The sequence below is a fragment of the Cebus imitator genome, unplaced genomic scaffold (genome assembly GCF_001604975.1).
Source record: "Cebus imitator isolate Cc_AM_T3 unplaced genomic scaffold, Cebus_imitator-1.0 Scaffold104, whole genome shotgun sequence".
Classification (NCBI taxonomy): Eukaryota; Metazoa; Chordata; class Mammalia; order Primates; family Cebidae; genus Cebus; species Cebus imitator.
The window spans coordinates 3,992,649-4,009,280 of record NW_016107419.1 but is presented as its reverse complement, the minus strand read 5'-3'; the positions used below and the strand labels follow the sequence as shown (position 1 = coordinate 4,009,280).

Sequence of the window (16,632 nt, the reverse complement as noted above, 5' to 3'; positions counted from 1 at the left end):
GCGACTAGCCTGGCCAATATGGTGAAATCCCATCTCTACTAAGTTAGCCGGGCATGGTGGCACATGTCTGTAATCCCAGCTACTCAGGAGGCTGAGTCAAGAGAATGACTTAAACTGGTAAGCAGAGGTTGCAGTGAGCCAAGATTGTGCCACTCCACTCCAGCTTGGGCAACAGAGAGAGACTCTGTCACCCCACACCCCCACTCCCACCCCCCAAAAAGACTGCCTTTACCTATACTAGTATTCAACATTCTTTAGGAAGTTCTTTGCAAATGGAGTTAATACCACAAAATGGAATGAAGTAGAAATACTGGAGAAAGACAAAGTGATACTTATTTGCAGTAGATATGATTACTTAGAAACTTCATATGTAGGCCTGGATTCTGATTAATCTAAATTACTCTCCAGATATTCCCTATTTTAGTTTATAACCCAATTTATCCATACTTAAAGCCTTAATTTCATCATCTGTAAAAACAGGAACATAATAGCACTCATTTTGAGAATTTGGGGCTTTATATAAAATTAATAATATGTTTAACACAGAATCTGACTAAAAGTAAGTGTACTATTTGTTAGCCAATTTCAGTATGTACAATAATAAAATTTAAGAATAAAAATTAAGCTTGAGCTTAGCAAATAAATGGAGAAAAATTAATATGTCATAGATACCAACTTTATGGTCCACATTTTTTGTTGTTACTGTTAAATTCTCTCTTTAGAGCAGTGGGGTCCAATTCAACTTTCTGCAATCATGAAAATGTTCTGCACTCTGCAATATAGTAACCACTAGTCACATGTAGCTATTGAGAACTTGAATGTAGCTAGTGTGACTGAATAAGTGAATTTTTAATTTTATTAAATTTTAATTTATTTAAATTGGAATAACAAAATATGTCTAGTGGCTACCATATTGGAAATGAGAGCTCTAGAGGGTCTCATAAATTCACATGGCTTTATTTAATATTGTGACACTGATGACTCCCAAATTAACTCTACAGTCTATGTTCTACTCTAAATCTAAACTTCACTGTGTATCCTATGTATTTACTTGCCTACTTCTCATCCACCCCTACTTGAATATCTCAGTTTTCTCAGTTGCACCTTGTCCTGTACAGGTCAAAAATGGAACTCATGAATTAGCCCCTTTGATGTTCACAGCAATGGAAAACATAAAATTGCTTCACTGTGAAGAGACTCTTTGCCTCACAATATCCATTCTCTCCTCTTCCTTTACTGACAGCAGCCCCTATTTTATCACATTCCTGCTGCCTAGAATTCATGACCATTTTGGAGCTAGAGGAAAACCAATTGGAAGGAATGTCAGAATGGTCAGCTGGAAGTAGCCTAGATTGATGGACTAGCCATAGAAGGCTGGAGCTGCCTACCTCTATATGTGATAATGTAACACATTCTAACTTGTTTATGCCACTGTCATTTTTGATTTCTTTGGAATAGACATGTGAACCTAGTCCAACTCTGAGACAAATACAGGAAAATTAGAAAAACATTAAGGACATTTTTTAAAATTGACTAAATGATCAGGCATGGCGTCTCTCACTTGTAATCTCAGCACTGTGGGAGGCCGAGGTGGGCGGATAGCTTAAGCCCAGGAGTTTGAGACCAGCCTGGACAATATAGTGAAACTCTGTCCCTACCAAAAATAGAAAAATTAGTGGGGTAATTTGGCATATGCCCGTGATCTTAGCTACTGGGAAGCTGAGGCATGAGAATTGCTTGAGCTGGTACGGCAGAGATTGCAGTGATTCACTATTGTGCTACTGCACTGGGTGACAGAGGGAGACCCCATCTCCAAAAAAAAAATTGAATAAATGAAAAGTCATACCAAATAACAATAATAATGATTGTTATTATACTAATATTTGGTTAGTACTTTACCTGGCATATATAAATGCTAAATACATTGTTATTTATTCTAGCAGCAATAAATACTTGTTGAATGAATAAATATTCCTTTGAGAAAGAGATAATGCATTCATTCAACAAATACCTAATACGAATCTAAAATGTCAGGCATTGTTGGCTATTCTACAGTATAAAAACAAAATAAAATAAAACAAACATCTAAACCAAAAACAGGAGATTAAGATCTAGTACTTGGAAATAGTTTTTTTTCACTAATGATTTGCAAATGTTCATTAGAGTGTTACCTGGGATAAACTTTCACTTTAGAAACAGCATTTTAAAAATCACTTTCTATGGAAGCTAAACAAAGAATTAAGTCCCACAGTTTCAGTGCTGCAGTATTTTCGTGTAACTTTAAAACAAAGGAACTATACAATGATGTGGACAGAATGAGCTAGACAGAACCAGCATGCTGCAAATATAGTGTGTCAACAATAACTAAAGTGAGGATAGAGAAACAAGAAAATTTCCTAAAAAGCAGCAAACATGAGCAAAGTAAATCAACAAATTATTAAGATTTTCCAGATTTGGTACTTATGTGTATGTCGAAATGGTTGGGAGGTGTGTGTTTTTATCCAGTTAGCCTGCATCATCTCCTTAGAGGTGCACTATATCATGTTTTCTGTCATTGTACTTTTTGCTTTTTTAACATCAATTTTCTAACAGTTATTTGGTATGCACTCACATATCTGGTGATGTTGTAATTAAATAAGACCTTTGTTTAAAAAAAAAAAGTAGCAAACATTTATTATGACAGAGTTGTTATATGCCAGGCACTAGCCTAAATGCTTCATACAAATTTAATACTTCAGCAACCCTGAGGGAATTTTAATTACATTTATTTTCTTCATTTTACAGATGAGGTAACTAAGACCTATAGAGTTGAGAAATATGGCCAGGCTCAGACAGCTGATAAGTAGTGAAGGTGGGTTTCAATCTCAAGCAAGCTTTTACTCCAGGAATTCTTACTCCAGAATTAGCAATCCTAACCCATTGCAGTGTGGTGAACATCAGGATCTTTTCTGCCTCCACTTGTACTTTTCAACACACTTGTACTTTTCCACTTTTATCATGTGGAGACTATTTCTCTAGACTAGGAAAGGGGCTACTATCAAAATGTCGTTTGTCTATAATTTGAAAACCACTTGGTTCCCCTCACCCCTGTGCTGGTATATTCCACTATGAACACGGTAAAAGTGTGTTAGAATCGCTTATCTGAACAAACCCTAACAGGAAACAGCAAATTTAAATGAAAATTTATATCTGTCTTCTTTTAAACATTTTATCCTGTACTATTTACATTATTCTCCTGAAATCATTAGATAATTGGTTCAGAATTTATATGATAATAAAATTACCCCATTATTTCTTTTAATGATAGTGACATTGTGATTAGGCACAATTTGTTTTCTTTAAAACAGAAGAGGGGGCCGGACATGGTAGCTCACACCTGTAATCCAAACACTTTGGGATGCCAAGGCATATGGATTGCTTGATCTCAGGAGTCTGAGACCAGCTTGGGCAATGTGTTGAAACCCCAACTCTACAAAAAATACCAAAACAATTAAAAAAATTTGGCAGACATAGTGGTGTGTGCCTGTAGTGGCAGCTACTTAGGAGTCTGAGATGGGACAATCACCTGAGCCCAGGGAGACTGAGGCTGCAGCTAGGTCGGTGCCACTGCACTCCAGCCTGGATGACAAAGTGAGTCCTTGTCTCAAAAAACCGATGGAGGGGTGGGGAAGAAGATGCAATGGAATTAAAATAAATGGCCAAATCAGGTATGACTAAAATAGTACTATGTAAGAATAAAATGTGTATTAAATGAGTAAATGAACGAAGTCTGAAATAATAATTTATTTTATAGTACACATACAGAGCATTTTGGTAACCAACGAATGTGTTTCATCACAAAGTAAGCTGATGATAGATAACAATAATATATATTTCAAAATAGCTAGAAGAGAGGATTTTGAATATTTCTACCTCCAAGAAATTATAATTATTTGAGGCTGATGGCTATATTAATTACCGTAATTTAATTACTATACATTATATACATGCGTATACATCATGCTGTACCCTATAAATATGTACAATTATTATTTGTTAAATATAAATTTAGGCCCGGCATGATGGCTGACACCTGCAATCTCAGCACTTTAGGTGGGAAAGGTAGGAGGATTTCTTTAATCCTGGAGATTGAGACCAGCCTGGGCAATAAGAAAAGACCCTGTCTCTACAAGAATGGAAATTTTAAAAAAATTATCTGGGTGTGGTGGCATGTGTCTGTGGTCTCAGCTGCTTGGGAGGCTGAGACAGGATCTCCCTGTATCATCCAGGCAGTGGCATGATCATAGCTCACTATAGCCTAAAACTCCTGGGCTCACTTTCAGGCTGTAGTGAGCTATGATCATACCACTTCCTGGGTGATACAGGGAGACCCTCTCTATAAAAATAAAAATAAACTTTAAAAATGGAATCATTGCCCCAAATGAAAGCCTGTCCCCCATGTAGTTAACTTTCAATTAAAAATTGTAATCTGAAATTACTTGTAATGTTTTCCAAAAATTGATAATGATGACTTGACCTTCCAAATATTCCCCTAAGTGGAACCGTTTGTGATTTCAGTTACAAAGATGAAATGTAATGTAAAATCCTAAAGCAAAGGTAGATAGCCCTGAATATAAGTAAGTTATGTTCTAAAAAACATTACTTTGTAATTTAAGTATTTAGAACACAGAATAACGTGATTTAAAGAATGCCATAAATGGCAATTACAATTTCAAACTAGTTAATCGAAGCTCATAGAGCCACAATGTACTGTAATGAACTAGGTTCCGTGTGATTATTTGCCATCTATATAGTTTTTTTAAGTCAACTTTGTTTTCAGATCTTTAGCCCATTTTTATTTGATTGTTTACTTCCTCAATATTATTGTGTTCTTTGTATGTTTTGGATACAAGTCCTTTAACATGAATGTGTTTTGCAAATATTTTCTCTCAGATTGTCGCTTTCTCTTATGTTCTTTATTTTCTTTTGTTGATTTTTGTTTTGTTTGTTTATAGACAGGGGTTTTGGAATATTATCCAGGCTGGTCTGGAACTCCTGGTCTCAAATGATCCTCCCACCTCAGCCTCCCCTTTAGCAGGGATTACAGGTGCAAGTCACTGTGCCTGACTTTTTTTCATTTCCTCAACAGATCTTTCTAAACAAGTTTTAATTTTTATTATTTTTAAATTTTCACTTTTCATTTTCCTGTTTAAAAGGTTTTAATTTTGAAGCCTATTACTTTTTTAAAATGGGATAAACTGGCTGAGTGTCGTAGCTCACACCTGTAATCCCAGCAATTTGGGAGACTGAGGCAGGCGGATCACAAGGTAAGGAGTTTGAGACCAGCCTGGCCAATGTGATGAAACCCTGTTTCTACTAAAAATACAAAAATTAGCTGGGCATGGTAGTGCATGCTTATAGTTCTAGTTATTAGGGAGGCTGAGACATAAGAATCACTTTAACCTGGGAGGTGGAGGTTGCAGTCAGCCAAGATCGCACCATTTCACTGCATTCCAGGTTGGGTGACAAAGTGAGACTCTGTCTCAAAAACAAAGAAAAGTTATACTTTTGATATATCTAAGAAGTATTTGCTTAAATCAAGGTAATAAACATTTTTCTCAGATTTTTCTTCCTGAAGTTTTATAGATTAGATTTTATATTTAAACTATAATCTAGTTTGAGTTAATTTTTGTAAATGGTACAAAAATATGATTACTATACATCTAAATTATGATGCATATTTGAAAATATGTTTATCATATTTTATCATATTTGGTATATTGCCAGATAATAGTGCCAAGTACTCTACCATACTTTAAATGTTTCCTCATTTAAATAATTATGACAACTGTTTTTTGAGTTAGTAATTATACTCATTTCAAAGATGGGGAAAGTGAAGTATAGAGAAGTCCTGCAACTTGTACGTGGTAAGTGAAAACAGCAATGGAGCCATATTATCTGACTTGGAAGTTATATGCTATCCAGTGTTGTAAAAAGAAAATTATTTCAATAATCATGCTTCTTTGTTATGAATGACCTGTACAATCCCAAATAAATATTCCTTTGTCCTTCATCTCATTGGAACCTATTGCTCTTGACTTGATCTCCACTTTCCACAAATCCTAGCTGACCCTCTACCCTAATTCCCTGGTGAATGAGTAAACTGATGCCATTGAAAGGATTCAGCTGGTGAATGGATGAGCAAACAGTGGCATCTTAACAAAATTAAATACAACTCAACCAAAAAGGTAATGAACTATGCATGCCTACAACAGTGTAGATGACTTTCAAATGCATTATGCCAAAATATGCTAGACTCAAAGGTTACATGTATATGATATATTAGATAAGGGACAGAAAATAAACCAGTGGTTGTCAGGAGAAGGGGGGTGGGGAAGTGATTGTCTACAAAGGGGCACAGAAAATTTGGGAATTGTTCTGTATCTCAGTGTTGGTCTTGGTTACACAGCTGTATGTATGTGTTTGTCAAGAATGTACACAAAAGGGAATAAATTGTACTTTATGTAAGTTATATCTCAATAAACCTGATGAAAAAGTACAAAATCAGATTTTTCATTAATAAAGCTCTTCTTTTATTCTAACGAATCAGAGTGGACCAAAGAACAAAGTCATCTTTGTTCTTCATAAAGAATGAGGGGAGTGTTTCAGTACCAAGTTCCCTCCTCTCAGTGCCCCTGAGCGACAGCCTGGACAATTCCTGCACACAGCAGGTGCCTGGCCAACCAGCGCTGAAGTGGATTCAGCAATTGTTGAACTGTCGCTTCTTTTGGATTGGGTATACCCTGAAGATTTCACAGCTTTTCTGGATTTTGTCATTCATGAATCAAAAATAGTCATCTGTTTGTACGAAAAGTGCAGTGAAACTTAAAGCAACTTGAAGTAAAGCACGTAGAACCTTGGCCCTGTGTCTCTGCATGCAAATCTATTATATTTGACAACAGTGATGCTATTCATCCTGATAAACCCTTCTGCTTATCAGAATATTTCTGAATCATACTGTACCTAGTCTTTGTCTACCAGGCTTTTGTAAGAAGTTTAAAGGTAATTTTTATGCCGGTGTTCCTCATGTAAATTAGATCATTATCCTTTTAAAGGTGTAAAGCCTCCTGTACACGATGGAGTTTTCTAAGAAACAGACCTGACCTTTCTTTCTCTCTATTCAGGGTGCCTGCAGAGCTTGCAATCATTAGCTAGAATTTGACTCCATGACATTTTTACTTAATTTTCTTTTTCCTCTATGTTGGACACATGGGGCAACCATTTATATTCTTTCTTGAACTGAGATGCTCTCTAATCTCTTTCCAGCTGTGGCATTTGTCATTCAGTCTCATCAGGATATGGTGACCCTTCTTTCCCCACTGTAATTCCCAACTGTTAATTGATTCATTTTGGGGAAGGAACTAGACACAGCCCTGTGGACCTAGCCCCGTTTAATTAGTGTTAACCAAACTGGTAGATAGAAAAGCAATTTCCTCTGGAGTGGAAGCATAGGCTTTATAAGGTAGTAGAAGGAACAAATAATACTGGTTTTTATTGCCCTTAGTTTTTAAGGGCCCTGAATTGGCAACAGACTTACAAACAGTAATAATGATGGTTGTGACAATAATAATTATTAATAATAACTGGGATTCCAAACCAGGTCTTTCTGACCACAAAGCCCATATATTTCATCCTTGTACTAATAACTTTTTGTGACAGCTCCCAATGGTATGCAAAGGACTATGGTAATCACTTTGTGTCCTCCTTATAATCCAGTGAGATGCATTACATGAAGCCCATTTTAGAGAAGGGGATGCTGAGGCTCAGAAAGGTGAAGTAGCTTCACCCAGGTCATGCATTTGCTGTGACCAGGACCAGAGCCCAGGTCTTCCCTGGCATTCTGTCCATGCTTTTTATCACTACTGACATCATATTGCCTTTAGAGTAAAAAGGTACTAGCAAAGACATCTCTGGAAAGCAATGCTAGACACTTTTAAAAATGTGATCCAAGATATTTTTCTGATGAACTTTGCTTTTGAACTTGCAAATATTGTATTTACAGTTTATTAGGACTTAACAAAATGTAGAGCCTTAGAACTGCAGGCAAGCAACATTAGTTTTAAAGGCATTGCTTTATTTATGAGAATTAATCACTTCCATATGTGCGTGAAAAGTTAGAGAAGTTGCGGTCTTGCAATCTGAAATGTTAGGTGTGAACAGATAAACAAGGAGTGGCAGTATTCAGTGATACATTTTATGACAGAAGTGTCCAGGATGCTATGGAAAAGAGAAGAGGGCAGTCTACTGCAGGTGGGGGTGGGCATATCCCAGAGTAGGTGACACTGAGCTGAGGTGTGGATTGGTTGGAAGCTGGCTACCTGAGAATTATGTAGGCAAAACAGAAGGAGGGGTTGACATGAAAAACAGAGAAGCAGTCTTAGAAATGGCTGGATAAAAAGTATGTTGAGGAGAGTATCCGTGGCCAACTCTGTATGGAGGTAGATGGCATAAAATAATTCCATTTTTTATAGTTGTCTCATCCTTTAGCTACATAAGGCTCCATTTGATAAAAATGCATTTATTTTTTATAAAGCTTTTAAAAATAAATTTATTTTTAATGTACAGATAATAATTGTGTATATTTTGTGGCTGTTTTCTTCAAGAAACATCTTCCTAGCAGGAGGCTTCTAAACCAAATGTTTTATAGCCACTGTAGAGCTCAGTTGCCTGGAAAAGAAACTGATAAAGGATCCTTCACATGTTATCTGTAGCTCTGTGAGTTAATGAGTGGATCCTCAACTATTTCTTGAGCAATGCTTTAGTCCTGCTATCAAACAGTCCTCCTGTCCCACTGCTTCCTTCTGGCTTAAAAAAATTGAAAAAACAGAATTCTAAACCTGCCTAGGGATGTCTCCTTGAATATTAGTAATTATGTTCTATATACCTGGAGTTATTAAACATAATTAGATTTCTGTGACCTAGAATTTATAATTATTATAAATAAATCCACTGTAACTATGCTAAATTGAAGAGATATTATATGACTCCTTGGCAAGTCAACCAGTAGTGCCTACATGATCATGCTAATGAGTCTTTCTCATTTGATTTCTTCCATTACTGCGGATTTATGAGCTCCTGTTTCTAAGTCATCTTGTCACCAGAGATTTAGTAAGCATTCACGCTATGCCCTTCTAGTTTTTCTGTGATTTTGTATTTTTATTTAACTTTTTGCTCAACAGGTAATTATTTTAGTATAAGAGAGGAAATATTGTTTCAAATTGTATTTCCCCTATGTTGCTAATTGTTACTGATTGTTAATTATTATTATTATTATTTTTTAATTTATTTATTTATTTATTTTTTAAGATGGAGTTTCGCTCTTGTTACCCAGGCTGGAGTGCAATGGCGCGATCTCGGCTCACCGCAACCTCCGTCTCCTGGGTTCAAGCAATTCTCCTGCCTCAGCCTCCCGAGTAGCTGGGATTACAGGCGTGCGCCACCATGCCCAGCTAATTTTTGTATTTTTAGTAGAGACGGGGTTTCACCATGTTGACCAGGATGGTCTCGATCTCTTGACCTCGTGATCCACCCGCCTCGGCCTCCCAAAGTGCTGGGATTACAGGCTTGAGCCACCGCGCCCGGCCTGTTAATTATTTTTAAATGATATCTCCACCCTTGACGTTGATTTCTGTTATCACTTACAATACTTTAAATATATACATAGGGTAGATTTCTGGGTCACTAATTCTAGCCTGCTGATCTCTCTCTTTTGTCTTTCACAGCCACCCATATTTTAAAATATCAACATTTTATAGAACATTTTGATATGAAGTAGGGCTAAATTTATATTATTCTGTTAAATTTTCTATTCTTATTAGAATATGTTCTATTCTTCTTACAAAAGGGCTTTAGAATAATTTCATTAAGCAAACAACATTCTGTTAGGGTATTGAGATATATGTTTTCTTAAAGTTAAAAATAAGCTTTTAAGTACTCATCTATATTTCATTTGGGCCTATTTAAAATAATTTCTTTAAAGTTTCCTTTCTCCTCCATCCTAGACTGTTTTCTTCGTGATATGTTATTTCTTTCTATTTTTTCCTCTTTTTTTCTTTTAGTTTAAAGATGTTCTATTTTTCTAGAAAAGAGAAAAAATATGTATAATTGAATAGCTTTTTCTAATTTGTCTGTTAGCATTAAACTATTTATTCCTGTGTTTGAGGCCTATCTCTGCTTCATTCCTTCCACATGAAACACACAGCTGAAAAGCCTTTTGTTCTCTTTCAGCTTTTAAAAAGTTTCAGCTTTTCCTTCTTTTGGCTTCCTAGGGTGGTTCTCTGGCTGGAGCCATTTACTTGCATTCAGCCTGACTCTGTGCTGCTCCTTCTGCTGTTGAGACTTTCCTTTCCTGAACATAAACTTATCTGACAGTTCCCTGGGCAGTCACATTGTTCATCTGGTTACCACTCCCTTTTCTTCCTAATTAGGGCAACTTGCTATTGTGTTTTCAATCTGACTTGTGAGAACTTTTTTATTTCTCTTGTAGCCATGTTTTTTTGAATCTCTGACAACAAACTTATGAAATACCTTCCATAAACTTCTGAGCTGCCTGGTAAAGATATCTAAATACACTTTATGTTTTTTTCTCTTGGCTATTATGATCTCTGAGATGATATATTCACAGCCTCCCAAATTCCCATCATTGCACCTCAGTAACAATTTTCTGGTCAGATGTTAAGCCAAAAATGTAGATTCCCTTCATATCTTCACCCATCTGAAAGATGTTATTGCAAGTCCCTCTACAAGAATTTATTGAATGTTCTTGTTGGAGAGCTGTGGGCCCTTGCAACTCTAGATGTTTCCAGGTATAACAAAAATGTGAAATGTGAGATTAATTTGAACAATAGTTGCATGAAGGGAGAATCTGATGTAAAACTGACTTGGAGAGACTGGGGCCAATAGAGAAGCGGGAAATAATGACCAGCCTCGGGGCACAGGTATATGTGTTTAGGGTGGTTGGGGGAGAGCATGGACATATGCAAGCTTAATTTTACAAGCACTCTCACACACCTGGGCCACAACGGTGTGGAATTGATCTGTTGTCATCTCTCAGTTCCCCGCCTCATGGACAATTTATAGTCATTCTTGCTGATTACCCTGACAGTACGCCAAAGATGATGAAGTGTCAAGAACCCACAATAATTGTAAAGAAATATATAGACAATTCTATAAATTATTTATAATAAAAATTAGACTATATGAAAATGTTCCCTCTTTTATTGTGTTCTCTGCTTTTCAAAATATTCTTCAACCTTCAGGATTCTCTACAATTTCTCTGTTGGATGTAGCTTTCCCTGACAGACCTAGGCAGACTTAGCTACCCTTTGTTTTGTGTTCCATCCCTGCATTTGGTATTATAAATATATATGGGTCTGTCATCTTCATTTTGACTTGGAACTCTCAACCGCAGATAATGTTCCTTAGTCATTTTTCTATTTTCAACATATACTATATTACCAAGTAGGTTCTAGATGTATTAATAACATATAAACTATGCTAGCTTGAAATTATTAGGACTGCTTTACTTACATGAGCTCACTTAAATGCATAAAAATGCCTTATTTTTAAAGGCTTGCTTTTAGCACTGTGACCACTAAGTAAAAGTTATAGAAGTGTACTGGGGCCTCAATAACAGGAACTTTCTAAAAATTTGAGATATTCACAAATGAGATAAACTGATTGTGAATAGTGGTCATTCCACCAATGATGTGTGTTTATGGGTAAATGATAGGAAGTTTAAAGAAGATACTGGTTTTTGGTTTTGTTTTTTGTTTTTTGAGAGATTCTCATTCTGTTGCCCCGGCTGGAGTGCAGTGGTGTGATCTCGGTTCATTGCAGCATCCACCTCCCAGTTTCAAGCAATTCTTCTGCCTCACCCTCCCGAGTAGCTGGGATTACAGGTGCATGCCACCATGCCCTGCTAATTTTGTATTTTTAGTAGAGATGAAATTTCACCATGTTGGCCAGGCTGATCTCAAACTCCTGACCTCAGGTGATCTGCCTGCCTTGGCCTCCCAAGGTGTTGAGATTACAGGCATGAGCCACTACACCTGGCCAATATTGCTTTTTTTTTTTTTTTTTTTAATCGACAGAATACCTTAAAAATGACGAGCATGTGAATTTGTGTAAGAGTGATATCCAGAAACTATTTTCAATATTCTAGACACAAAAGAAAGAAGAAATTTTCATCTAAGAAAGCTTCACAACTTTCAGAAACTTCAAAATGTTTTGCTTTGGGACAAACTAATCAATTCAGTGTGTGAATTCAATGGTTATCATGTGGACACAAAGCTCCAGTTGTCTTTTAGCTATGCATCATTACCATTGACTTTTGTAAAAGTTGAGACACCAATTACTCTTCCTCAATTTGATTTGTTTGGAAAGGAGGATTTCTAAACATGGAGTTTATGCAAAAAGCACACTAAAAGAATTTTTGACCTTGAGAACTGCATTAATTTTTTCTATACTATATTTCATGGCTTCTCATTTTCCCAACATTTGTTATAAGATAATGATGCATGTTACAAGGGTTTATGTGTATGTGTATTTAATTGCACTGTTTTAAAAAATATTTTTCAGTGATACATAAAATAAAGGTGCAGCATATAGTCCATATTGTTTAAATAGTCAAAGAAATTTAAGTTGAGTAATAGTGGCTGAGAGAGTTTGTATGGTTCTGGTATCAGGACTGCCTGAGTTCAGATTCTGCATTACCTAGTGTAGCTCCTTAATTTCTGAGTATCAGTTTTCTCATCTGCAAAATGGGGGTAGCAATAATAACTACCTTATAGATTGCTTGTCATAAATAAAATGAGATGATGCTTGCCATGGATTAAGCATTTCCTTTCATTACATCAGCCTCAGCTTGTCATAGCCAGGAAGAGTTAATGCTTCTCCCATTGCCAAAATTACCCATTTTTTAAAAAAGTACTGAAACTCTTGGAGTATCTGACATTACTTTATTTTATTATGCAAATAATTTTGACCTCCAGAGATTATTTTGCTTCAGAAGCCTTGTTTCTTCTTTACTGCTAACCAAACAGTTTACTCCATTTGTGCAACAATTTATAATGAACCATAAAAGAAATGATTATCTTAGGGTTTTTGGCTCAGTTACCTGTTTCAAATGCTCAATGACTAAGAAAAGCATGTCATTTTCTCTTCTCTTGCACGCTGGAGTATAACAATAGGCTGTGAATAGAGCAAATCAAAGCAACACAAATACCAGTATAAGGGCCTATTTTGTTGAGTTTGTTACCCTGTCATACGGTTTTAATTTAGGTTGGCCGATTGATTATGACAGACTGACAGATAGCACATTGTTCCTTTCTTGGAATCTCTAGATGCTTTAATATTCCTATTCTTATCTGTCCATTTTGATTCCTAAACTTAAATGAAATGGAATTACAGCATTCACTTTGTTTTCCTGTGCTAAGTGATTATCTCTGAAGTGCAATTTTGTGATTAGGCGAGATGGCATGCATACACTCAACTAATGCTAATTTCCCCTAGGGTGCAGAACAGGTAAATTCATAATGAATGGATGTTGTGCTTTGATTTCAAATGGATGTAAAACCTCACCACACTTGGTAGCTTTATTTTAAAAATGTATTTAATTATTCTAAAATTAACAAGAGAATATTAAAATTGAACTTTAGAAATATGGCATTTAAACATAAGTCAAGGGTGCTAACTGCTTATGAATGTTAATCCCCTTCAAAAAATGAAAAAAACAAAAAACAAATTTACCTGGCATAAATTGGGAGAGTGTCACTGAAAATCTTTAGTTTAATTATTTATATTCTTTTTAATTTATTATGGAAATGTCTGAATCCAGCTTGGTATTTGTACTGTCAAATTCTAATGTTGCTTATTTTGAAAACTACAGTAATTATTCAACTAATAGTTGTCATAGTATTGTCATAATTGTTTGGTCTGGAGGGGTGATTTAGGGGCAGAGGGGAGAAGCTAGAAGTTAAGGATTGGCATAAGTTTTATCTTTAATTATTTTCTTTGATATTTAAAAAATTAATTTTGTACATGAGTATGAGAGACCAATTTTAAAGAGAATTTAGCATTCCCCCAATTGGACATATTTTGACCAATTCACCAAAGTAGATGATTGGTACCCAAACCATACTATTTTTCTTATCTACTTAAGAGTAAGCATTTGACCATTATATTGTGAATCTTGAAGCAGGAAATGTGATATGCAATTTTCTAAACGTACTTGGATTGAGGAGGACAGAAAAGGAAGGCAGAATAGAAGGAACATATTTAAGGCCTCAGTTTTCCCCAATTTCTCTTAGAATAAAATCTTACAAAATTAAGTTCATATGGTTCTGTTCTGACATTAATGGAAGTTTAAATTTTAAGGGATTGGAGAAGTCGTCATCAGACAGCCTCTTTTTAGGTATGAGAAACTGAGGCTTGTGCTTATTGAGACGTCACTGCAATGAAAGCCAAGCTTCCCCCAGGTCTTGTGATGGCCAGGGCAGCACTCTCTGTGCTATACTGTGCAGCCTCAACCTCGGCTTACTGTGTACAAATAGGTCTGGAAAGATCCACCACTTTCCATTAGAACTTTGAGAAAAAAGCTAATATTTCCATTTCAATTGTCTGTACCTTTCTATTACTTGATTTGAGCAGCAAGAAAAAAGGCACAAACCACTTTTATAATATAATACAAATATATGAAAAAGTGTAATAAAAATGGATTTTAATATTCTGCATGAGGACCATATAGAATAAGCAACAGTAGGCAACACCAAAAAGTATCCTACAGCATGAATATAATTGACTAAGGTATAATTCTCAGAATGGACTGCAACTCACCAGCGTATGTATTAAATCCCTCTCTTTGGCATGTTGGTGAAGTGGCTGCTTGGTTGTTGCTCAGTCATGATTTAAATGCTTAGTTATTACAGATGGCCCAAGAGTTCAAACAGCTCTATCACTCTATTAGAAAGCCACTTATATTTCTTATCTGTCTTTCAACTGTGTCCCGTATTGCACCTCTTCATTGTCATGCTCAATTATACTATTTTTCAGATCTGTCTGAATTCATCAATTTTTCTTTTCATTAATATTTTTGAATACCTTTCTGGCTCATTTAAGTAAGAGAAAAATTAAAGTATTTTAAAGTATCATCAGGTATTTTTTTAATCAGGTTTACTTATCCTTTCATTCATGCTTTCTGCTGTTTTTTTTTTTTTTTTTTTTTTTTTTTAAAGTGGTCCGAAATTTTGCCAGGCAGGAAGAGGAGAAGAGAGAGGGTTGTTTGCCACCAACTGTAAAACTATGGCTGAGAAGAATGTCTAATGGCCGAAAGTTCAAGCTGTGTTGCATCTTATCTTCCCTAACTTTGATGAGAGTTATATCCACACTGGCATATTTGTTATTTTGCATACTTTTTTTTGTTTACAGATCAGAGTACCCATTCAACTTACTTTTCAATATCACTATTTTTACAGCTTCTGCCACCTTTGAAGACTTTCAGATTCGTCCCCATGCTCTCTTTGTTCATTCATACAGAGCTCCAGCTTTCTGTGATCACTGTGGAGAAATGCTGTGGGGGCTGGTACGTCAAGGTCTTAAATGTGAAGGTAAGTTTTCTTCCCATGCAAGTTAAACGTGTGCTGTTCTATGTTTATTGCAGCAGAATTCACAATTGCAAAGATATGTAAAACCTAAGTGCCCATCAACCAATGAGTGGATAAGGAAAATTTGGTACATATATACATACATATGTACATATATACACATTTTCTTTATCCACTCATTGGTTGAGAAAATGTTTTTTTCATGTTTATGTACATATATAGACCTGTGTATGTATGTGTGTATATATACATAGATCTATGCATATATGTATGTATATGCTTCTATGCATATATACACTTATACCTACACACATATACATACATGTATATACACTGGTGTGTGTGTGCATGTGTGTACACACACCACATTCGCTTTATTCATTGGTTGATGTGCACTTAGGCTGATTCCCTATCATTGCAACTATGAATATAATTCACAATATGCATTATATACATATATGTATAAATGAAAATACTACTCAGCCATGACAAAGAACAAAATAATGTCTTTTGCAGCAGTTTGGATGGAACTGGAAGCCAGTATCCTAACTGAAGTAACTCAGGAACAAAATACCAAATACTACATGTTCTCATTTATAAGTGGAAGCTAAGCTGTGGGTACAGAGGGGAACAGAGTGGTGTAATAGACATTGGAGAATCAGAAGCAAAAGGTTCAGAGGAGGCTAAGGGATGAAAAACTACCTATTCACTACCATGAACGTACATTATTTGGGTGACAGCTACACTAAAACCTCAGACTTTACCACTATATAATTCACTCATGTACCGAAAACCACTTGTACCCCTAAAGCTATTAAAATTTAAAAAATTAAAAATAATTCATGCTGGAGCTATCTGCCCTCTACAGTAGTGTGGTAGTATCTCCCTCGGAAGTGTCTTCCAGGCATTTAAGGGGTACATGGATTCTCTCTGTTCCTTTCTTTACATTTCCTGTCGTGAACAAAGTCAGTCTGACCTGGGAACCCTTATT

At 35.8% G+C, this 16,632-nt stretch overlaps 1 protein-coding gene across 1 annotated transcript in view; it reads left to right on the top strand.

Annotated features, from left to right (window-relative positions):
- The window catches only part of PRKD1 (protein kinase D1), a 346,791-nt gene that overhangs the window by 244,832 nt on the left and 85,327 nt on the right, over positions 1–16,632 (top strand). The window contains exon 3 of the mRNA XM_037741730.1: positions 15,513–15,644. Within this exon, the coding sequence (XP_037597658.1) occupies positions 15,513–15,644 (132 nt within the window). The remainder of the gene's footprint in view (positions 1–15,512; positions 15,645–16,632) is intronic.